Source organism: Bubalus kerabau, chromosome 16, assembly GCF_029407905.1.
Source record: "Bubalus kerabau isolate K-KA32 ecotype Philippines breed swamp buffalo chromosome 16, PCC_UOA_SB_1v2, whole genome shotgun sequence".
Lineage (NCBI taxonomy): Eukaryota > Metazoa > Chordata > Mammalia > Artiodactyla > Bovidae > Bubalus > Bubalus kerabau.
Window position 1 is genome coordinate 10974237 of NC_073639.1, and position 25032 is coordinate 10999268.

A 25032-nucleotide genomic window follows, 5' to 3' on the forward strand; every position below is an offset into this window, starting at 1 on the left:
TGTCATGCATTGGAGAAGGAAATGGCAACCCACTCTAGTGTTCTTGCCTGGAGAATCCCAGGGATTGGGGAGCCTGATGGGCTGCCGTCTATGGGGTCGCACAGAGTCGGACATGACTGAAGCGACTTAGCAGCAGCAGCAGCAGAAAACTCAGAATGGTTCTTAGAAGAGATAGGTCTTAAATTGGGCCTTAAGAAAATGTTAAGTTATGATTCTTTAAATGATACAAGAAAGTAGGAAGCCAATTGCAGAGAATAGCAAAGTTAATCTAATTTTCTAAAATGAGAAATTTCTTTTGTATTAGACTAAATATTCTGTTAATTCCTAGGACCTGAATATATATTTTTTTAAATTATAGTTTTAGAAGGGACAAGGGAAAATCAGTGAATTGCTGAAACGAAAAAATTCTTAACCCCCAACCCTTACTGTTGAGAGTGTTTTATAATTCATAATGAATCTTAAAATAGCAGATTTCATTGCCAGTACCTAATAGTGAGGATATGTTTTATAGACTTTTATGTTGTGTGAAATTCTTTGGATGCTAAATGACATTTTAAGGGTTGTAATTACTGTAATTCATAATCAACTTACTCTTTTTTTTTTTAACATTTATAGCATCTAGTTCACAATAGTCTCTACTTACATCAGTAATAGTGAGAGAAACACCTTGCTATCTGTACTTAGAGAAATTAATATTCCAAGAGAGGGAAATATTACTATACAGGAAATTTTTTATCTGAAAGTAGACCTGACATTATTAAAATAAGTTTTATTATGTTACTATAGTATCTGTAGTGTTAAATTTTGTGTCAGAATTGGGACTTTGTGTGTTCTGCTCACATTACTGATGACTCTGAGAAAGGTCTCCGTTATTCTAGCTGCTTATGCTATCTTTCCTTCCCTTCTGTGTTTACTTTTGGACTTTCTGTTGAACATGTAATTATCCTTCTCATACTGTCCTCAGTGTCTCAGCCTCTCTTTTTATCTTCTATTTCCTTCTTTCTCACTCTCCTGCCTTCTGGGACTTGGCTCAGCTGTTTTAGTTCCTTGATAGTTTGCCTGACTCTTTGTATTTTTTAACCTGTTGAGTTTTTAATTTCAATGACTGCTTATATTGTAGAAGTTCTGTTTATTGTTGTTGTTTTTCAAATCTGCTGGGATATCTTCCCTCTTTTCCTTCCTAATCTTGTGTCTTTTTTTCTTATTTTCTTTCTTGGAAAGTCTCAATTACATAATTTTGTAATTATTTATAATCACATACATTTGATAATTTTATAGTTTGAAGTTCTTGAGCACTTCATGTTATTAATAGCATGTCTACTGACTCATCTTTATGCTGTGTTATTTTCTCTTGTGTGTTTTGATTTTGGTTTGTGAGTTTATTTTGGTTTGTGAGTTCATTGGAGAGAATGCAGCTTTTTCTAAGAGAATGTTGTGTAGCCTGTGCCCTTCTAGGTTAAATTTGTGTGTCTTTATGCTAGCTGCTCTAGGAGAACCTTCATCACGGAACCACATAAAACATTTTTTTTATTGTGAAGTGTATCAAACATGCCAAAGATACATGTGTAAATATATAAATGTACATAAAATATAAATACATATACCTAACAGCAGATTAGTGATAGAACAGTATTAACATCTTGGAATCTTTTTATCTAAATCAGAAAAATTATCTATATCCTAATTTTGGTGTGAGCCATTCCTTCCTCTGCCCTTTTTAAAAAAATAGTTATCATCTGTGTTTTTATCTTTCAACAGTTTTTTTTGGGGGGGCATGCTGTGTGGCATGCGGGATTTAGTTCCCTGACTAGGGATTGAACCTGTACCTCCTGCAGTGGAAGCACTGAGTCTTAATCACTGGACCTCCAAGAAAGGCCCTTAACAATACATGTTTTATTTTGATGGATTGAGTACCAATCACAGAACTATCTCTGTAAGGAAAAGTGCAGTCTGTCTCTATTAAATGAAAGTGCTGAGAGGAGATAAGCTGAAGAGTTTCTAGGTCATGGTCTGGCTTTTTAAAGAGTTTCTATCTGCCCTTACTGAAATATTTAGTAGGAAGCATCACAAATGAACCCTAGGGAGTACAGAGGTGTGAGAGTTCGCCAGGGCTGCGGTAGCATAGCACCAGAGATTGAATGGCTTAGACAGGAGATAGGAAGTAGCTGGTTAGGGCCATAAACTGTGCATGTGCTCTGTCCAGTTTCTGCTATACCTCCTGCATCTTTGAAAATTTAGCAAGGTTCCTGGGAAAACATGTCTTTACTTTTAAGTATTAGAATTTTCTTGTATGATAGTCTTTCCAGTTTTGAAGAGAAAAATAATTAGTTTTGGTCTATATTTGTTTCTTGGCTGTTTGAAAATACAAGTGACTTAGCTTTAATCACTAAAAAGCGTAAAACCTTTTGTTAATAAAATCATTGTGAAGAAAATAATCTTTGTGCCCAAATAAAGTTTTAATACGAAACTTGTGAAGGTTTATTTAGATTCTTTGACTAATATACTTTATAATTTCTATAATCTTGTACTTTAAACCATAACCTATACAAAGAATGTTATACCACCCTGAAGGTGGCTATAAAAATTGTTTATGAAGTTCAGGCAAAGACTAAAATATGTTGAAATGGAGAGTTTTGAAAAATGTTCTATATAGCAATGGAGACCAAATCATGCTAAAATGCAGAAAAAGACTATACATCAGTTTCCAGGCTACATTATTCAAAAAAATACAACCATAAAAAAGGTAATAAGATTACATTTTCACATTTCATGGCTAGTAAAGTGCATTAGGCTGCTCAGATATTCATAACTTACTGTGACATTTGGGAAGATTACATTTTGTAGTGCACAGCCATTACTGCAGCTCAGATAATAACTAGCCAGGGCCTGGATGTGGACTATGATCCCTGCCTTTGGAAACAAATTTGTGTTTTGAAGGTTGATCAGCTTCAGATAACTATTAAAAGGGTTAACATGACATACTGTAGACCCTGTGCGTGCTTTTTAGGTATAATAGACATGCATACATATAGTATATCAAATATGCCACATGTGTATGTGCCAATTTCTGCCATCAATTTTCTCTTTGAAAGGCATATTTTACAATATTTAAAGCAATGGAGAAATACTTAACACACCTGTCTGGATACTGCTCTTGCAGGATAAACTCAATTTAAAAGCTGGTGAAATATTTGGATTTTTTTTGGAAATTACTTTTCAAAAATTAATTCTGTAGCTTCTTGGAAGGGTGCATGTTGCTGGTGATAAACACAGATCAAAATGAAAGATTGATGTGAGTAATATCACGGTGAAGTTGGTTGCAGCTGGGCCTTTGGCCTGTTGAGAGCAGTGTGGAGGACGTCCTCAGGTGTCCGTTGACCCGCTTCTCCCCTCGCGCTTGCCCTCTGGGCGCTCAGCTGCCTTTGCAGAGGCAATCACCACTGAGTTTCTCGTGTATCATTCTCAGGTATGTGTTTATATGTATATGTTTTATACTCAAATTGTAGCCCACTATTCACACTTTTCTCCACTTTGATTATCTCAGCTACACAGTGTATTTTAGAGATGTTTTTTTCTGTCAGAGCTGCCTCGTTATTTCCAATGACTGAATCATATTCCATTATATAAACACAACTTTACTAACTTTATCATGTCTTTTTGAGGGGTATCGTTTCTTCTGTTTTCTGTTGCATGCTAAATGAAGTTCTTATGTCTAACATCACTACTTAAATGTACCTGTGGAATAAATTTCTGGTTGTTCAGGTAACCATTGGTGTCTGGCTTCTCTTTAGCATAATTCTTTCTGAGATGGATCCATTTTGTTAACTTTAAGCAGTAGTTCCATTGCCAAATACTTATCTCAGTTATAGCCGTTTTTAGTTTTCCTCATTATCATCTGAAAATGATTGGAATTTAACCCCCCTGTTCTGATATTTATACATGTTGCTGCCTTTGCACTAAATGTGACTTTTGTATCTCCAGAAATATGTCAACTGGTAGTGGTGATAGTACCTCTTAGTCTTATTTGTGACTTTCATGAAAGTCATTCCAATTTTCCTTTTTGGGCATAATGCTGACATTTTAGGTGTATTTTATTATTAAAGGAAGTCTTTAAAATTAATGAACATAGAAATTTTGATGGAAATAGAAGATGACAATTTATCTATGCCTCAGTATTTACAATTCTCGGTAAGATCCATTAATGGATGCTTAAAAGTATGGTGAGAAACAATATGTTTGTGTAGTCTCAACGTATTCTTTGAGAATATTCTTATAAGAAAGCTTAATAATATGAAAATGAAAGATAATAACTTTAAAACAGAAAATATCTGACAGCTGCCTCCTTGAGCGTGGGACCAGCCTAGCGTCAGCGCTAGTGGGGCGTGCTGGCGTCAGATGCCATGTGAGTGGTGCCAGGCAGGCACCACGTGAGGTGATGGCACACTGAGAAGCGCGCGCCGTCTCCATAGAGGGCTTTTTACCAAAGATCCACGGCTTGAATTTAATGGGAAAAGCCATTCACATCATAAGACAGCCATGAAAATAGCTGGCAAATCCACTTCAAAAGTGTCTACATCATGGAAGTCAAAGAGTGCCTGTGTAACTTGTCATAGTTTGGAGAAGACTGAGGAGATGCTGATGCTGGATCAGAAAAAGGATATTAGTGTGACAAGTCTTGCTATCTGAGTAAGATCTGTAGTATTGTGCCTGGTTTTAATGACTGTACTATGATGATACAGATATTCACATTAGGGTATACAGGAACTGTATACTGTTCTGCAATTTTTTGAAAGTCTGAAATTATTTCAGAATAAAATAAAGGCTACATCAAGTGAAAAAAAATGACGATTAATCATAAAACCAAAAAAATCCCTATTAGGACTTCTCATGTAGCTTACAGAATTTTAGGGTCACCTTAGGGAACCAAGCATGTTTATAGCTAGGACCACGTTGCTAGGAGGATTGGCCCAGTGACACCAAGGGACTCTTAGCACACAGTTGTCATCTCCTATGTCACCTGTTGCTCCTGATGATGCAAAGAATTGTACACTAAAATCCCTGCCATAGCTTTCCTAGAAGAACCAAAAGCCTTTAACACTGTGCTTGCCAAGAATTCTTATCTGCTTGCATGCAGATATTGCCTCTTGATTTTCATTTTTCCATTCTTTCTTTTTCATGCTAGTGTGTATCTTTGACAGAACATGGGATGTGTATTCATTCCTGGCTGTACGGAGTTTTAATTGATTCTCTAATTCTGAATCTTTTTTGCTTTTCCGAAGTAAACTCTTATTTGGTCACGTCTGTTATTCTTCGTATGAGATTTTGTTTTGTACAGTTCACTTTCTTGTAATTCTTTCCTACTTTTTGACTTTAGTAAAACATAATGAAAACTGCATAATAAAGTGTTCAGAAGGACTGGAGTGTAGGTGAATCATATATGTAACTATTCTTTAAAATATAGAGATCTTTAAAAAATCTAGTAAAAAAAAAGATAGTCCTGGGAATTCCCTGGCAGTCTAAGGACTGTGTTTTCACTGCTGAGGGCGTGGGTTAAATCCCTGGCTGAGGAACTAAGATCCCTTGAGCTGCATGGCATGGCCAAAAAAAAAAAGTCTGCAAAGGTAATTCTAAAAGTATTTTATTTCATTTAAACAGTTGGGGTTTGTTAAAATTAAAAAAACAAAAACAAAAACTTTGCCTCTGTAGGAAAATGCTGTGGGTGACATAGCAAAGTAGGAATAGGTCTCAGTACAGTTCTCTCTGGATGGATTTTCTGATAGCAATCTTAATGAAATAACATTTTTTTAATTACTGGCTTTGAGTGTGTGTGAAGTTTATGTTTAAGTTATCCTCATTATTGATAGGAGGGATCAAAATGGATAGGTATGTATAATAAACCAGGAATTTGACAAGTAAAACTACAAGTTTTGTGTCCACTTTGAGCCTTTTTCAGCTTTTCATTTTTGCTGAGAGCTCATACCTTGTACGGGTAGCAAAGGATCTTTAGGTTGCTATGAGTAGCTTACAATGTTAATTGCTCAGTTGTGTCCAACTCTTTGAGACCCATGGACTGTAGCTGGCCAAGCTCCACTGTCCATGGAATCCTCCAGGCAAGAATAGTGTGTAGCTTACGGATTACCTAATTCATAGATGAAACATTGAATTAGAAGCAGTTATAGAGCTAAGTTAGATCTTCATTGAGGCTTTGCTGGTGGCTCAGATGGTAAAGAATCTGCCTGCAGTGAAGAAGATCCAGGTTCAATCTATGGGTCGGGAAGATCCCCTGGAGGAGGAAATGACAACCCACTCCAGTAATGTGTGGAGAATTGCATGGACAGAGGAGACTGGCGGGTTACATCCATGGGGTCTCAAACAGTGGGATACAACTGAGATCTTCATCAGTGTCAGTAGGTAGTGATTTACCTAAGACATCCTATATTTGTTTTTGTTGAAAATATTTTTATTTTTATATTCTAAGTCTTGATTGACTGTGCTATCTTAAAATGACGATTTCTTCCGAAGCTTTATTTTTTAGAGCTGTGTGTGTATGTGTTTTAAAGATCTTTTTAAAGATTCACGTCAATGTATGGCATAAACCACTACAATATTGTAAAGTAATTAGTCTCCAATTAAAATAAATAAATTAAAAAAAAAGATCTTTTTATTGTTGTAAGGGGTAGAGAAGAATGTATATGGGTAGTTACTGCCAAACTAAAGCTTTGTAATATACTCTAGTTACATTGAAGAAATGCTAATGCTTTTAATGTATTTTTTCTTTCCACCCTCCCTGTCGCCCCCTGAAGTTGGTAGGAGGGCAGTTTGATTTAGAAATGAATTTCATTATTCAAGAAGGTGAGAGTATCATCTGCATGGTGGACTTACTGGAAAAATGTGATGTTACTTGCCAAGCAGAAGTCTGGAGCATGTTTACAGCCATTCTGAAGAAAAGTATACGAAATCTTCAAATCTGCACTGAAGTAGGCCTTGTTGAAAAAGTGCTTGGGAAAATTGAAAAAGTTGACAGTATGATTGCAGGTATGACTTTCTATAATACAGTGGTAGTGAGGAAATGAAGTGTGATTATTAAGTAGTTTTCTTCTTTAGTAATATTTAAGAGATACTGAGCATGTGACATGTATCTGGAACTTTATTGTCTAAACTCTTAAGCAAGCACTGTATATTTTAATTCTTCAAGAGGTAGAAGTAGCTTAATTATCTTATTTGTTGCTTTCTTTGTTTCCAGATCTTTTAGTTGACATGTTGGGAGTGCTGGCTAGCTACAACTTGACAGTTCGAGAACTAAAGCTGTTCTTCAGTAAACTTCAAGGAGATAAAGGACGATGGGTGAGCTTAAATATTCTTTGATATTTGAGGATATTCCCCTCTCCAGACATTTTATTGGCTTTTAAGCAATTGATATTGCTGCACAGGGGTTGAATGTCAAATTGAGTAGATGAGATCATTAGAATAGCATTTAGACTTACAGGGCTGATTTTGCTATCACGTGACACAGTTGTGGACTAAGAAAACTGAGTGTTCCAAGAAGGTTGGTAATTCGGTCCTTCTTTGAATGATTAATATTTCTCATATACATTCAGCATTTACTAGAGGAAAAGGCAAAGGACAGAGAAAATAAAAATGTTGGGTAGCAGCACCTAGCTTCTCTATCAATCTGAGTAGTTTTAAGTGTGGCCCTTAAACTTGAACAACCCACTCAGTGGGCAAAAGCCATGTGGTTTATTGGATCTACTCTCCTTATGTGCATTTTCATGGTCCTTTGCATGGGATGGTATTGGTCAGTTCAGTTCAGTCGCTCAGTTGTGTCCGACTCTTTGCGACCCCATGGACTGCAGCACGCCAGGCTTCCCTGTCCATCACCAACTTCCTGAGCTTACTCAAACTCATGTCCATTGAGTTGGTGATGTCATCCAGCCATCTCATCCTCTGTTGTCTCCTTCTCCTCCCATCTTCAGTCTTTCCCAGCATCAGGGTCTTTTCCAATGAGTCAGTTCTTTGCATCAGGTGGCCAAAGTATTGGAGTTTCAGCATCAGAATCAGTCCTTCCAATGAATATTGAGGACTGATCTCCTTTAGGATGGACTGGTTGGATCTCCTTGCAGTCCAAGGGACTCTCAAGAGTCTTCTCCAGCACCACAGTTCAAAAGCATCAATTTTTCGGCGCTCAGCTTTCTTTATATTCCAACTCTCACATCCATACATGACCACTGGAAAAACCAAAGCTTTGACTAGACGGACCTCTGTTGGCAAAGTAATGTCTCAACTTTTTAATATGCTGTCTATGTTGGTCATAACTTTTCTTCCAAGGAGCAAGCGTCTTTTAATTTCATGGCTGCAGTCACCATTTGCAGTGATTTTGGAGCCAAAAAAATAAAGCCTGTCACTGTTTCAACTGTTTCCCCATCTATTTGTCATGAAGTGGTGGGACTGGATGCCATCATCTTAGTTTTCTGAATGTTGAATTTTAAGCCAACTTTTTCACTCTCCTCTTTCACTTTCATCAAGAGGCTTTTGAGGTGGCCAAAGTACTGGAGTTTCAGCTTTAGCATCAGTCCTTCCAAAGGACTACTTTAAAATTGTTTTGGGTCACGTCTAGATTGGCTGTTGCTCTCAGGCAAAGTCAGCTTATTATTCTGGCCTCACTTCTGTAGAGTTTCTGTGCATGACCCTGAGTCTCACACACGAGGCAAGAGTATAGTATAAGCCTGAGGTCTCTCTGCAGTGCTGGGAGGGTCCCAGTGATTCCTGGCTCTGTATCAGCTCTGGGAGTTCTTTGACTTACGGCTATTAAAATCTCACCTTGTTGAGTTTTAAGGTAGAAATGCACAGTTTGGTATTATGTCAAAGAGTCAGTGAAGATTTCTAGAGTCTATTCTTTGCCTTGGTCCTTCCTCTGTAGTATTCTGCCCTGATGGTTCTGTCCTCCTCAGGCTACCCATTCTCCAGTTTCTGCCTCATTGACTCAGTGAGATTTTTAAGTTCTGTTTGATTTCCCTCCCCTGTGCAATGATCTGTGATATGAAAATTGACTCCAACTAAAAAGTCTGGGAATATCATGGCTCGTTTTGTTTCCCTTTCTCAAGGATCACAGTCTTGAGCTACCTCTTTTCCATGTCTCAAAACAGTTTTAGTTTCATACATTTTGTCCAGTTTTCTAGTTGTTTATGGTGACTTGGTAATCGTAGGTCCTGTTGCTCTGTCATGTCCAGAAGAATACTGGTTTGATTTATGTTCAAATAATTTATTTTGAATATATAATTAAAACATTTTTTGTTCTATTGGTGTACAGAGAAAACTATAAGAAAACAGCAAATAATACGAACAGATATTTATTTACAGAGATAGAAACCCCATTATCAAATATATGCTAAATCTCTAATAATTAGAGATGTTCAGATTAAAACAATATTGATATGTGATATCAGTAGTATCAAGAATTATAAATTGGATAATAGCAAGTATAAGTGGGGGACAGAGTTATTTTTAACCTGTGAAGATGTTCAGAAGCATTATTTTTGATGGCAGTGAATTGTCAACATGTATGTTTATCTTAGAGTAGCTAGGTGAATGTATTGGATGCATAGAATAGATGATTATATAGCAGGTAGAATTAATGCATACAGTAAAATAAACTTACCAGGTGGCTCTAGGGATAAATAATTTTTTGTCACTCAGCTTTCTTTATGGGCCAACTCTGACATCTATACATGATTACTGGAAAAACCATAGCTTTGACGAGATGGACCTTTGTTGGCAAAGTAATGTCTCTGTTGTTTAATATGCTGTCTAGGTTGGTCATAACTTTTCTTCCAAGGGGCAAGTAATTTCATGGCTGCAGTCACCACCTGCAGTGATTTTGGCGCCCAGGAGAATAAAGTCTGTCAATGTTTCCCCATCTATCTGCCATGAAATGATGGGACTGGATGCCATGATCTTCATTTTTTGAATGTTGAGTTTTAAGCCAGCTTTTACACTCTCCTCTTTCCCTGTCATCAAGAGGCTCTTTAGTTCCTCTTGGCTTTCTGCCATAATGATGTCATCTGCGTATCCGAGGTTATTGATATTTCTCCCTGCAATCTTGATTCCAGCTTATACTTCATCCAATCTGGCATTTCTCATGATGTAATCTGTATAGAAGTTAAATAAGTAAGGTGACAATATACAGTCTTGACTATATATTGATTATATTTAAAATTAAAGTATAATTTCAGTTCAGTTTATTTCAGATGCTCAGTCGTCTCCGACTCTTTGTAACCCCATGAACCGCAGCACTCCAGGGCTCCCTGTCCATTACCAACTCCCGGAGTTTACCCAGACTTATGTCTATTGAGTCGATGATGCCATCCAACCTTCTCATCCTCTGTCGTCCCCTTCTCCTCCCGCCTTCAATCTTTCCCATCATCAGGGTCTTTTCCAATGAGTCAACTGTTCGCTTCAGGTGGTCAGAGTATTGGCGTTTCAACTTCAGCATCAGTCCTTCCAGTAAACACTCAGGACTGATCTCCTTTAGGATGGACTGGTTGGATCTCCTTGCTGTCCAATGGACTCTCAAGAGGTCCATCTAGTCAAAGCTATGGTTTTGCCAATAGTCATGTATGAATGTTAGAGTTGGCCCATAAAGAAAGCTGAGTGCCAAAAAAATGATGCTTTTGAACTGTGGTGCTGGAGAAGATGGACCTTTGTTGGCAAAGTAATGTCTGTGCTTTTTAATATGCTGTTTAGGTTGGTCATAACTTTCCTTCCAAGGAGTCAGCGTCTTTTAACATCATGGCTGCAGTCACCATCTGCAGTGATTTTGGAGCCAAAAAAATAAAATCAGCCACTGTTTCCACTGCTTCCCCATCTATTTGCCATGAAGTGATGGGACTGGATGCCATGATCTTTGTTTTCTGAATGTTGAGCTTTAAGCCAACTTTTTCACTCTTTCACTTTCATCAAGAGGCTCTTTAGATCTTCTTTACTTTGTGCTCTAAGGGTGGTGTCACCTGCATATTTGAGGTTATTGACATTTCTCCCAGCCGTCTTGATTCCAGCTTATGCTTCATCCTGCCCAGAGTTTCTCATGATGTACTCTAAATATAAGTTAAATAAGCAGGGTGACAATATACAACCTTGACGTACTCCTTTTCCTATTTGGAACAAGTCTGTTGTTCCATGTCCAGTTCTAACTGTTGCTTCCTAACCTGCATATAGATTTCTCAAAAGGCAGGTCAGGTGGTCTGGTATTCCCATCTCTTTCAGAATTATACTTAAAATTTAAGTACAGATTATACTTAAAATTTAAAAGATGTTGGGTATATTTTAAGTATAATCGCACAGATACACATTTTTGAAGGTTGACATAAAAAGATTAAGCAGGATTTCCCTGGTCATCCAGTGATTTAGAATCTACCTTGCAATGTTGGGATACCACATTCTGAAGAGCAACTAGTCCTGTGCATTGCAGCTGTTACAGAAAATCTGTGTTACATTGAAAGATTCTGCAGGATGCCTGATGCGGCCTAATAAATAGATATTAAAAAAACAGATTAAGTGCGTTGAGGTTAAGGGTATAGTTATAGGGGATAGAGGGAAAAAATAATGAACTATTAATAAAACAAGAGCAGGGCTTTGCTCAGTTATTATGTAGCTTTGGTATCACATTAATGGAGTGAAAAATCCCTGTATTTAAGTGTGTGTCTGCCTTTTTGATTATTACTTTAACATAGATTTTTACATATGGAACTAGTGTATCAATTTTTAAAGATTCTTGAAATATGAATACTAAATTATTTTCTGAGAGGCTTTCCTAGTATACAGTCTCCTAGCAGCATCTGTGGAGTAAAGTGCTACTCTTGGGTTCTTTTTAATTGGTTGATAGAAAAGGAAAATGAGGAATAATTTCTGTAGATGAAACTGTTACAATATTATATTTTTATTTTTGACTGTAGATTATTTTTGGTAATTTCATTTTAGAATTTACTTAAAACAATGTGATTATAGTAACTTATTACACTTTTATAATTGAACAGTGTGGTTAATTGAAAATTTCTTGATCAAGCTTATTAATGCCACTTTTCACTTAACTTTTGGATGAAAGATTGCCAAACTGTTTTGGTTAGGTTTTTTTTTTTTTTTTGGCTGTGCTGGGTGGGTCTTTGTTGCTGCTCGGGCTTTTCTCTAGTGGTGGCGAGCAGGCTTCTCGTTGTAATGGCTTCTTGTTGGGGAGCACAGGCTCTTGGGTGTTGGGGCTTCAGTAGTTGTGGTATGAGGACTCAGTAGTCATGGCGCACGGGCTTAGTCGGTCTGTGGCATATGGAATCTTCCCAGACCAGGGATCAAACCCATGTCTTCTGCATTGGCTGGCAGATTCTTTACCACTGAGCCACCAGGGAAGCCCCTAGATAGTTACTCATGATAATTTAGACCAGCTGCCGAATAAGATGAAGGCAAGACTGTGATTTCATTTGTAGTTTGACACTGTTTTGAACTTTAACTTTTAAGAGGAATGCACTACACATTATTCTATTTGCTTGCAAACTGATTTAAATTATTATCGTGTTGTCCTTTGCTTTTCCTTATAAATGTAAATACACCTTTTTGTTTTAGCTGTTGGTTTTGAATGTGTTAGAGGAGACATTGATTAATGACAAACATATCATTAATTAATGACATTTAATCAAACAAAAGTGATGTTACAACTTTTATACATGCTCCATAGTAGAAACATGTTGTAGAATGAAATATGGTAGGGAGATTTGATGTGTTTTCAGAGGTCAGGAAAGACTGCCCTGGGAAGTGACCATTAAGATGAGCTTAAACGATGGGTAAGATTTCTTTAGTTAAGGCAGGGGAGGGCTGGGAGTAGGGAATAGTCCTCGTGAGAACATTTTAAGGAGAATAGTTTGTGTTCAGGCTCTGTTATGGGAAAAAGTCATTATAGATGGAGTGCAGTTAAGGATCTTTTGGGTCATATTAAGGATTCTGGTCTTTTGTTTTAAAGGCAGTGAGAAGCTACTGGAGAGAGAGTTATATAAAGTTGAAAGTGTAGTGATTAAAAGCTTGGACTCTGGAATCAGATTGAGTTCTCATCCTACCTGTCATACTACCTGTATGACCTTGGATATGTTCCTCTGCCTCAAATTCCTCCTTTGTAAAATGGGATGATAATAATCCCTAGCGTGGTCATGAGCCTAAAATATTTTACTGCTTTTTTTAAAAATATTTTTAAAGTGCCTTTAACAATGGGACTTGATAAGCATTATTTTTTGGTGAGATTAAAAAGTGTTTTAAAAAGGGATGAGTGGTGGGATGATGTAGTCTGTAATTTTAAAAAGGTCGTTTTTGCTGCAGTGTGGAAGTGCTGTGTGTCAAATGCTGCTGGCTCATATTTATCTAGCACCTTCCACAGAACAGTGGCATAGAGTGTGTTGTTTATTTCTTTAAGATATTTGAAAATAACCATTTTTGGATATTATATATGCTTTTTTAGGTTATGGAATTATTATTTTGGGGTGTATTCAAGTATGTCTATATTAAAAGTATGTATTTTTGTTCTATGGTGAATAATGTGGTTAATGAATTGCTGATTATTTTCATAGCCTCCACATGCTGGAAAGTTGCTGTCTGTGTTAAAGCACATGCCACAGAAGTATGGTCCTGATGCCTTTTTCAACTTTCCAGGAAAGAGCGCTGCAGTAAGTAGATATTAATGAGGAAATCATCTGAAGCTCTTTCCTTTGCCTCCTGAAAGCCTGGCCTTATAAGCACTCTTGACACTCTTTCACTCTGTGTTGGGTGATAACTTCTGTGCACAGCCTAACTCAATCCTTAAAACAGTACTGCCTGTTCCTTTTTCCTGACTGTTTTAGAGGGGAAGAAATAGAGGCTTTAAGAAATGAAGAAAGCTGCGCATTCACCCCTTGGGGTCTCAATGGAATAAGAACCCAATTCTTTTCAACATAAGCCATGTTTTCTTATGAATTTTTATCTCTGCATTCTGAAACAGAAATTTATGTATAGCACTTTCACTTTTATCTATCTTTAGTGTTACTTTTCCTTAGTTCTGTTTCTTTTGCACCTGATATGTAAGTTGAGAGTAACTCTGAGAAACTTTCTAGGCAAGTTTTTCTGACTTGGAAGTTTCCATATTGTATCAGTCTCAGCATTCTTATAAACTGTTAGTCACTTTACACATAAGACAGTTAATGTATGGCAGTAGTATCTGTAATGTTTCAAAATATTATATGATTACATTATATAATGTATATGTGTTATTTATGGAAGCTTTTTCACATCCTCTTTATTACATTGGTTTGCCTGTTATAAGCAAATGTTTTGAAGTTATCTTTTATTCATTTTTTATTTTTGTTCTCATAATATCCTACCTTTTATGGCCTCTATGTAGCCAGGCAATATCTGCAGAAAGAAGAGAGTGTTTTAAAAGAACATTTATGATATTTGAGTGTTTCACAAACATTGTACAGTTTTCTTTGGAAGATTTTATTGCTCATGTTATTTTGTCTTTCTAATTTATCCTTAATTACTATTTTAGATTTGAAGCTTTCCAGAATAGTTTGCTCACTTGGCATTGAGTTTATCATTTGTCTCCCAGCATAAAAAAAGTATTCTTAGGAGATAAAAGTATTCTTATTAGAGAAACCTTTTTTTATGCATGTTTTAGCTTTATTATTTATATTTCTTTGAGATTATTACATGTCCATTCCATTTTCTTTTATGTATCTTGAAATTCAGCCAGTTGAACCACACAACTTTTGGAGCTTTCAGAGACTAGATGTTTTAAATACATTCATTGACTCATTTTTTTCCCCCTTAAACATAGCTTTTAAAGGGAAGTTATTCATGGGTAAATTATTTTTACCAAGCTTTCACATCCTCTACTCTCATGTTTGATTGAGAGAGAACATATTTATACAAAGAGTATGTATTTTTTTTTCCCTTAATACAACATTCATTTTAAATCAGCCTTTTGAAGTCTCAATACTGTTATTAGATAAATTTGGCTCTATGATGTTTTTCATGTTTTATGAAATATCTTATAAAAAATATGTGTATATATGATGTTGACCTAAAGGCATATGTAAAGTGTTATAACAAGAAAAGAAAAGCTTTTAGTATGATCTTTTTTTTAACAGCTTTATTGAGTTACAATTCCCATATCATACATTTCTGTCATTTAAACTGTATATACAGTGAATGGTTGTGTTCATCAGTTTGTGCAGCCATTATTACAATCAATTTTCAGTTCAGTTCAGTCATTCAGTCGTGTCCGACTCTTTGCGACCCCATGGACTGCAGCACGCCAGGCCTCCCTGTCCATCACCAACTCCCGGAGTTCACTCAAACGCATGTCCATCGAGTCGGTGATGCCATCCAACCATCTCATCCTCTGTCGTCCCCTTCTCCTCCTGCCCCCAATCCCTCCCAGTATCAGGGTCTTTTCCAATGAGTCAACTCTTTGCATGAGGTGGTCAAAGTATTGGAGTTTCAGCTTCAGCATCAGTCCTTCCAATGAACACCCAGGACTGATGATCTCCTTTAGGATGGACTGGTTGTATCTCCTTGCAGTCCACTGGACTCTCAAGAGTCTTCTCCAACACCACAGTTCAAAAGCATCAATTCTTTGGCGCTCAGCTTTCTTCACAGTCCAACTCTCACATCCATACATGACTACTGGGAAAACATGTTCATTACCCTCAAAAGAAACCCTGCTCTCATGAGCAGTCACTGCACATTTCACTCCAGACTCCCTTGCCTAGGCAACTACTGTTGTACTTTTTGTTTCTTTGAATTTGTCTATTTTGGGCAATTCATGATGTCTGGAATTTTGTGATTGGCTTTTTGCACTTAACACTACTGTTTTTAAGATCCATTAATGTTGTAGTATGTATCAGTGCTTCATTCCTTTTGTTGACTAATATTCTAATAGAAGAATATACCACGTTTTGTTTAATTATTTTTTTATTTACTTTTTTAGTTGAAGGATAATTGCTTTTCAGATTTTTTTTTGTTTTCTGTCTAACCTCAACATCAGTCAGCCATAGGTATGCATATATCCCTTCCCTTTTGAACCTCCCTCCCGTTTCCCTCTCCATCCCACCTAATTATTCTTTAATTAGTGGATATTTGCATTCTACTTTTTGGAAATGCTCTATGGGCTTTTATTTGCAAGTTTTTATATGGACATATGTTTTCATTTCTCTTGGAAACGTAGCAGTAGAACTGCTGAGCCATATTGTCTTACGTTCCACCATTTGATGTACTCCCATATTGTTTTTCCAAAGTGACTATATTTATTTTATAATCTCATCATCAGTTTAGGAGGTTTCTAGTTTCTCCACTTGCTTACCAACACTTGTTAATGTCTGTCTTTTTGATTATAGCCATCCTAGTCGTGTTAAGTAAATCTTGTGATTTTGATTTGCATTTCCTTACTGACTGATGATGCTGAGCATCATTTCATGTTCTTATTGGCTATTTGCATATGTTCTTTGGAGGTGTGTCCATTCAGATAGTTGGCCCGCTTAAAAACTGTATTTGTCTATTTATTATTGGATTTGTAACAATCCTTTATATATTCTTCTGGATATAAGCTTCTTATCAGATAAATAATTTTCAAATATTTTCTCCTGTTCTTTTGGGCTGTCACTTTCTTGATAGTATCTTTTAAAGCACAAAAGTTTTTAATTTTAATGAAGTCCAGTTCATGTATTTTTTTCTCTTGTACATAATTAAGAAGAATTTATCTATCTCAGGGTCATGAAGATTTACTCTTATTTTTCCTTATAAAAGTTTTCTCGTTTTAGCTTTCACATTTCACAGGATTGATTTGGGGTTAATTTTTGGTGTATCATATAAGGAAGTGGTCAGCTTCATACTCCTGCTTGTAAATACCAGTTTTCTCAGTGCATTTGTTCATTGAACTGTCTTGATACTCTTGTTAAAAACCAAGACCGCAAATATGAGGGCTTGTTTATGGCTCTCCCTTCTACTCCATTGATCTATATCTCTATTTTTATGCCAATACCCCACAGCTTTCAGTACTGTATCTTTGTATTGTAGGTTTTAAATTCAGTAGTCTGTGTCATTTAGCAACTTCCCACTATTTACTTTACACATGATAGTGTATGTGAGTCAGTGCTATTTTCTTAATTAGTCCCACCCTCGTCTTCCCCTGCTGTGTTCACAAATCCATTCTGTGCTAAGTTCATCAGTACCATTTTTCTAGATTCCACGTATATATGTTAATATACTATACTTGTTTTCCTCTTTTTGACTTGCTTTATTCTGTTTAATAGGATCTATGTTCATTAACCTCAGTACAACTGACTCAAATTCATTCCTCTTTATGGCTGAGTAATATTCCATTGTACAACTGTAGTTAGTGGGAAGTTGCTAAATAACACAGGGAGACCAGCCTAGCACTCTGTGATGACTTAGAGGGGTGACATGGGGGAGGGAGGGAAGCTCAGGAGGGAAGCATATATTTATAGTTATGCCTGATTAGCATTGTTGGACAGCAGAAACCAACACAATATTGTAAAGCAGTTTTCCACCAATTAAATAAATAAAATTAAAAAAATTGGTAATCTGGATCCTCCAACTTTTCTTTTTCAAGTTTGTTTTGGAGACATTAGGGTCCTTGCATTATTTTATTTTTAAATAAAAATTTAAGCCAAGTGGTAAAATTACCTATACAGTGACTTATGAATATAACATTAAAAAGTTATAAAAAATGTTATGAATGAATCCTCTTCAGCTTTGTAATTTCTGTTAAAAAATTACATTCTAGGCTTTTGCCTTAACTATTTTCTTTCCTTTTCCATCTTTCTTTATTACCGTATTTAACATTTCAGCAACAAATTTCCGTTGCTATCACTACCTGTCTCTTTTAATTGGAATCTCTTTGCATGTGTTCATTGTAAGAAATGAAGCAGTAAGATTAGTGTGTCAAGCAGATCACTTGGAATGTTTCTGTTTAACTAAATTAACATCATTAATATGTATTTTGAATAATTTAGAAGTTAGTGAAAATCTTTCAGATAAAGAGACTACCTTTGTATATAGACTAATATATAGCAGAAATATATGTAGCATGTAAGGTCTCATTTTCATGATTTCAGTAACAGCATTTTTCATTGTGAGTCAGTTACTCAAATTTTTTCCCTTTAGGCTATTGCATTACCTCCTATAGCCAAATGGCCATACCAGAATGGTTTTACATTTCATACCTGGCTTAGAATGGATCCTGTAAATAACATCAATGTGGATAAAGATAAACCATATTTGTATTGGTATGTATTTCTGTAACTTAGTGTTGTTACTTTATTTTGAAAAATGAGAATATTTGGAGATGAAATGAAAACTTATTTTTTATAGTTTCAGAACCAGTAAAGGTCTTGGTTATTCTGCTCACTTTGTTGGGGGATGTTTAATTATAACATCAATAAAGTCAAAAGGAAAAGGCTTTCAACACTGTGTGAAATTTGATTTCAAGCCGCAAAAGGTATGTGATCTTACTGAGTCATACTTATGTTACCAAACTGTTCTAACCTTCAGAATGCTGTGGTAAATCATAATTCTGTTCTGAGGCTGGTTCAGAAAACGAAGTGCAAATTGCTGGACAGTTGTTAACCTCTCTGATTTGGACAATGAAAAGAGTGAATATTTAGCTGTTTCTTGACTTTAAGGGAAATACAAGTGAAAATATATGTATTTGCTTTTCTACCTTAAAATTTAGAAATTGCTGAATGGTTTATTAACAAAATGAACATCTATATGTAGATCAGTAAATAGATAAAACAGATATGACAAAATGTTGACAGTTGTGGGATGGTGAGAGAGTTTCCATTAAGCTTTTTACCTTTGAAAAATTTTCATAGTGAAAAGTTAGAAAAATAATTTCATGGGTAAGCTATTATTTGTTGAGAGAGTTCCCTTGAATCAACATTGTTCCAGGGGTAGAATATTGAATTTGATAAAAGCAGTCTTATTTTAGTTTTAGATTTCACGGTAATTTAGCATTTGATTTTTGCTTGTTTTTATCAATGTGGTTGAATTATTGGAAAAATCATTATCTTTTTTTTTTTTTAAACTGTTTTGCTTATCCAGTGGTATATGGTAACTGTAGTGCACATTTATAACCGGTGGAAGAACAGTGAGCTTCGATGTTATGTGAATGGTGAGCTTGCTTCCTATGGAGAGATAACATGGTTTGTCAACACGAGTGATGTAAGTAGTCTGAGAAAGTTACATTGAAATAAGAAAAATATATTCTATATTGAATATAAATTTTAGAACACTACAGTGGTGGATTTTTTATAGTTGTAGTTTGGCTAACATGTGGTATATTAAGAGAGTGGAAATGTGCTAATATGTCACATAAGATACCCCTCAGTCCTTGTTATAAAATTGTTCTGGGTAGGGTAGAGACAATGACTCATAGGCAGCAGTGAGTATATCTTGAAAGTGTTTGTGTCATCGGTCCATTGGTCAAATTAAACCTCAGAGCTTTACTGCAGGGTTCTGATCATTTTTATGAATGAGTTAGGTGAAATAGGCTTATAAATTTTCCATATAATTCATAGCTGCTATATATAACTATTTTTTATAATATTTTCAAGGTTCAATAAGAGATCCATAAGTTAGCATTATATGCAAGATGTTCTCCCTCCCTCCCACATTACATTTTTAATAGAAACCTTGAAAAATTATTGATCAGGAAAATGAATACAAACTTGCAACACCCATTCACTCTTAACTCCTATTATCCTAATCTATACATATTTACATATTTTGAAATGCTAACCTTAAGAGCTTTGATTGTTAGACTTAGGTTTGAGTCCCTTCCTGACTATATGACTTTACTTAATTTATTAGGTGTAAGGTTTCTCTCTTGAGTGAGTGTGCTCGCTCACTCAGTTCTTTCTGATTTTTTGCGACCCCCTGAACTGCATAGGCTACTCTGTCCATGGAATTTTCCAGGCAAGCGTATTGGAATGGGTTGCCATTTCCTACTCTAGGGGATCTTCCCAACCCAGGGATTGAACCCATGTCTCCTGCAACTCCTGTGTTGCAGGTGATTCTGTATTGCTGTGCTCTGTGCGAAGCCCTTTGCTCCACCTAAAAGGGTGTAAAATAGTACCTATCTCAGAATGTTGATTAAATGAGCTACTGTTCAGAAATCCATTAGAAGAGTGACTTATATAGAATAAGTGCTCCATAAATGTTAACTGTTAATTTTTTTTTAAATTAGAGATCAAATATGTATATTGCCTTTCAACCTGTTTTTTTTTTTTTTTTCTTAAATTAATCTTTGCTGAGCATTGCAGGCATTGTAACAAATACTTTTACTTTCTGTAACCTTGCAGGATAAGTACTGTTGTAATCTTTACAGGTGAAACTGAGCACAGAGAGGTTAAGGAGTTTGCCAAAATCAGCAGCATGGGAATCAGTTATTTGACCTAGGTGGTTTGTCTGCATAATCCAAGTGTTAAAAATTTTTTATATTCCTTAATGTCAACATACACATTTTTCAGCAGCCTTCCTGATAGTTCCATGGTATAAAATACTTTTAAATAGATATCAAGCATTTCTTTTCCTTCTTGCTGTATAGGTGTAAATTTATGTGTGATCTCTGCTACCTGGGTGTTACTAAAAGAGGTTTTCTATGTAAATAAGAAAAGCATACACCTATTTTTCTGAATTTACACATTCCTTTTGTGAGATTGCATCTACTCCCATGACTTAACCTATTATTTGTATCTTAATATCTACAGAAACCATCTTTACAGTCTTAGCTTCTAACCATAGAGAACCCTGTTGGCAGTTCCTTCTTCACCGATATTACTTTACAGAAAAGACACATTCATTACATGGCTTGAAGTTGACTCATGATTTTGCTCGTTGCTCCAAAGCCTGCTCTTCTGTCTCCTTCTTTTGTTGCCCAAGTATGGACCTACAGAGTCCATAATGATTTTTCTGACTCCATTTCCTACGTTCATTTTGTCATCAAGTTCTGTTTATTGTACTTTGGAGAACTTGTATGTTTTTCTGTGATGTCTTTCCTGATCTCTACACCAAATGGGAGTGAATGAAGTGAAATGCTAAATGAAATTTTAATCTAATCAGATTATATTTTAGAAAGGACAAAATATTTATACCAATGTAGGTTGTTATTAATTCTGGAGGAGACTTTTTTTTTGTTTTTTCTCTAATAAAATTTTCTGTTTTCTTTCACAGACCTTTGACAAGTGTTTCCTGGGCTCATCAGAAACAGCAGATGCTAACAGAGTATTCTGTGGTCAGATGACTGCGGTTTACCTTTTCAGTGAAGCTCTTAATGCTGCTCAGATTTTTGCTATTTATCAGTTGGGCCTGGGATACAAGGTACTTTACTTGATGTTCACTGCTTAATCAGTGTTAGTTGAGCTTGATTTATAGATGGGTGATGCATGTGGCAGCTTATAACTAGGGTTAATAAACTGCATGTGAGACTAACCAAGGGTACCTTAAGGAAATCTCAGGAGTCCAAAGCACATTTTAAAGTTTTACGGGAAGCATAGTATACTTACTATATATGGGGCACTGTGCAAACTACTAGCTCAGTTTCAACTTATGCTGCATTTCTTTTGTTGTTACCTTATTTTTGAATAGCTAAGTTTTTAATAGTTGCTGTGATTAAAAGCAAGGCCAAATTTGCCTGTTACTTCAGGTATCTCTTGACTTCCTACTTTTGCATTCCAGTCTTCTATGATGAAAAGGACATCTTCTCTGGGTGTTAGTTCTAGAAGGGCTTGTAGGTCTTGTAGAACTGTTCAGCTTCTTCAACATTACTGGTTGGGGCATAGACTTGAATTACTGTGATAATGAATGGTTTGCTTTGGAAATGAACAGAGATCATTGTCATTTTTGAGATTGCACCGAAGTACTGCATTTTGGACTCTTGTTGACTGTGAGGGCTACTTCATTTCTTCTAAGGGATTTTTCCCCACAGTAGTAGATATAATGGTCATCTGAATTAAATTTGCCCACTTCCGTCCATTTTAGTTCACTGATTCCTAAAATGTCAATGTTCACTCTTGCCATCTCCTGTTTGACCACTTCCAATTTCCCTTGATTCATGGACCTAATAGTCCAGGTTCCTATGCAGTATTGCTCTTTACAGTATCAGATTTTACTTCCATCACCAGTCACATCCACAACTGGGCATTGTTTTCACTTTGGCTCCATCTCTTCATTTTTTCTGGAGTTATTTCTCCACTCTTCTCCAGTAGCATACTGGGCATCTACCGACATGGGAGTTCATCTTTCAGTGTCATATCTTTTTGCCTTTTCATACAGTTCCTGACGTTCTCAAGGCAAGAATACTGAAGTGGTTTGCCATTCCCTTCTCCAGTGGACCATGTTTTGTCAGGTCTATGATTTAGTGTTTCACTACTTTTTTCTACTATTTGTTTATTGGCTGTTTTTTTTTTTTTTTATGTTCTTTCCATTTTTATATATTTTGCTTTTTTTTTTTTTTCCCAATGAGTGGCTTTGTGAGTAAATTTTTTTTTTTATCAAAAACAAATCCCTTTATGTCTTTCCATCTTCTTATAATGGTAGATATCAGTGACATGTTGGTCTTTTTCTTTCCCCATCTTGGATATACTTAAATTGCTCTGCAGAGTAGGAAGGGAAGAGAGTGAAAGATAAAAGACATCATGAGGGGAATAAAGAGAAGAGGAGAGAAACCTAGAAGAGACAGGTCTGGGAGGTCAACCCATGTTGTAGGATGCATTAATATTTCATTCCTTTTTCCCATAAGTAATATTGTGTGGGTATATCACATTTTGTTTATCCATTTGCCAGTTGATGGACATTGGGCTGTGTCCATCTTTTGACTGTTACGAATAATGCTGTAATGAACCCTTCTGTATGAGCTTTTATGTGCACACGTGTTTTTATTTTTCTTGGGTTTGGACCTAGAGTGAAATTGGTAGTGATATGGTAACTCTACATTTAACTATTTGAGAAACTTTTAGATTGCTTTCCAACATGGCCACGTAATTTTACATTCTCTCAGCTATGTATGAGGATTTTGATATCTTCATATTCTCTCAAATAACTGTTATTATCTGACTTTTATAGCCATTTTAGTGAGTTTGAAATGCTATCCCATTGTGGTTTGGTTTTGATTTGCCTTTTCCTCATGACTAATGATGTTGAATGTATTTTTTGTGTGCTTATATGCTATTTTATGTCTTATTTTGAGAAATGTTTATTCACATCCCTTGCCCTTTTAAAAACTGAGCTGCCTTTTTATTTGTCAAGTTTTAAGAGGTTTTTAAAAAAACATTTAATTGTGATAAAATACACATAAAACTTACCACTTGAACTGTCTTAGGCAGTAGTGTTAAGTATTTTTACATTGTGCAACCTAGCTGCAGAACTCTTCAGTCTGTAAACTGAAACTCTGTACTCGTTGAACAAGAATCCACATTCCTCTTTTCCTTAATCTCAGTTTTAAGAGTTTTAAAAATATATTCTAGAAACAAATACATTGTCAGATTAGTGATTTTCAAATATCGTTTCCCATTCTGTGGCTTGTCTTGCCACTTCCCCATTGTTTTCCTCTGAAGCACAATTTCACTTTGATGAAGTCCACTGTGTCTGTATTTTGTCTTATTATTTGTGCTCTGGTGTCATATCTGAAAACCTATTTCCTAATTCAAGTTCATGAAGATTTACTCTTAAGTTTTTATATAAAAGTATTATATTTTTAGCTCTTACATTTAAATTTTTGATTCATTTTGAGTTAATTTTTGTATTTGGAGCAACTTTATTCCTTTGCATTTGCATTTCTAGATGTCTCAGCATCATTTGCTGAAAAGAATACTCTTTCCTTATTGTATTTCTTGATAGCTTCATCAAAAATCAGTTGATGATAAATGTAAGTATTTGTGGACTCTCAATTCTGTTTCATCGAACTATATTTATTCTTAGGGCAGTAGCACAGTCTTGAATACTGTGGTTTTATAATACATTTTTAGAATCAGGAAGTGTGAGTTCTCCAATTTTGCTCCTGTTCAAGATTGTTTTGGCTGTTTTTGGTATCTTATATTTCTGTATGAATTTAAGATATACTTGTCAGTTTGTACAAAATTGTAGCTGGGATTTTGATAGATACTGCATCAGATCTACAAATCAGTTTGAAAAGGTTTGTCATCTTAAGGATATTAAGTCTTCCAATCCATGAATATGGGATTTTATTCCATTGATGTAGGTCTTTTTTAGTTTCTTTTTGTAGTTTTCTGTGAAGATGTCTTGTGTATATTTTGTTAAATTCATTACTGAGTATTTTCCTTTTTTATGTGCTATATCAAATGGAGTTATTTCTTAGTTTCATTTTCAGATTGTTGCTTGTGTATGGTAACTAAATAGATTTTCATATATTTATCTTCTATAGGACAACCTCCCTGTAGTAGTTTATTAGCTCTGAGTTTGTATGTGTGTGTTTATATTTCTTGTCATTTTCTATATATTAATAGAAGATTATATAAATATGATTTTGAAGCACAATTTACTTCTAAGTTTTCATATAAAAGTATTACATTTTTAGCAAATTGAACTTCATCAAAGTGAATTTGTGCTTCATTTTTTATATATATATATGATCATGTGTTTGTAAACTGCCATCATTTTAGTTTTTTCTTTATAATCTGGACATCTTTTCTTTCTTTTCTTTGCTTAATGGCCCTGGCTAGAACCTCAGTACAGAATCTTGAGGAAATTATGCCCAATGAGATAAACCAGTCACAGAAGGACAAATACTATATGATTTCATTATATGAGATAAAAACTAACTCATAGAAGCAAAAAGTAGAATGGTGGTTACCAAGGGCTGGGGAAAGGAAAAAAAAGGAACTGCTTATCAGTGTTCTAAAATTTTAATTATGCGAGATGAGTAAGTTCTAGAGATCCGCTGTACAACATTGTGTTTATAGATGACAATACCATTTTGCCCACTAAATA

The 25032-nt window shown here is 35.5% G+C and overlaps 1 protein-coding gene across 12 annotated transcripts in view; it reads left to right on the forward strand.

Annotated features, from left to right (window-relative positions):
- The window catches only part of LRBA (LPS responsive beige-like anchor protein), a 746530-nt gene that overhangs the window by 78049 nt on the left and 643449 nt on the right, over nucleotides 1-25032 (forward strand). For all 12 annotated transcript variants that reach the window (XM_055550583.1, XM_055550584.1, XM_055550586.1 and 9 more), the window contains exons 3-9: nucleotides 6804-7035; nucleotides 7244-7344; nucleotides 13599-13694; nucleotides 18190-18311; nucleotides 18397-18523; nucleotides 19129-19248; nucleotides 21259-21405. In XM_055550583.1, coding sequence (XP_055406558.1) covers nucleotides 6804-7035; nucleotides 7244-7344; nucleotides 13599-13694; nucleotides 18190-18311; nucleotides 18397-18523; nucleotides 19129-19248; nucleotides 21259-21405 — 945 coding nt within the window. The remainder of the gene's footprint in view (nucleotides 1-6803; nucleotides 7036-7243; nucleotides 7345-13598; nucleotides 13695-18189; nucleotides 18312-18396; nucleotides 18524-19128; nucleotides 19249-21258; nucleotides 21406-25032) is intronic.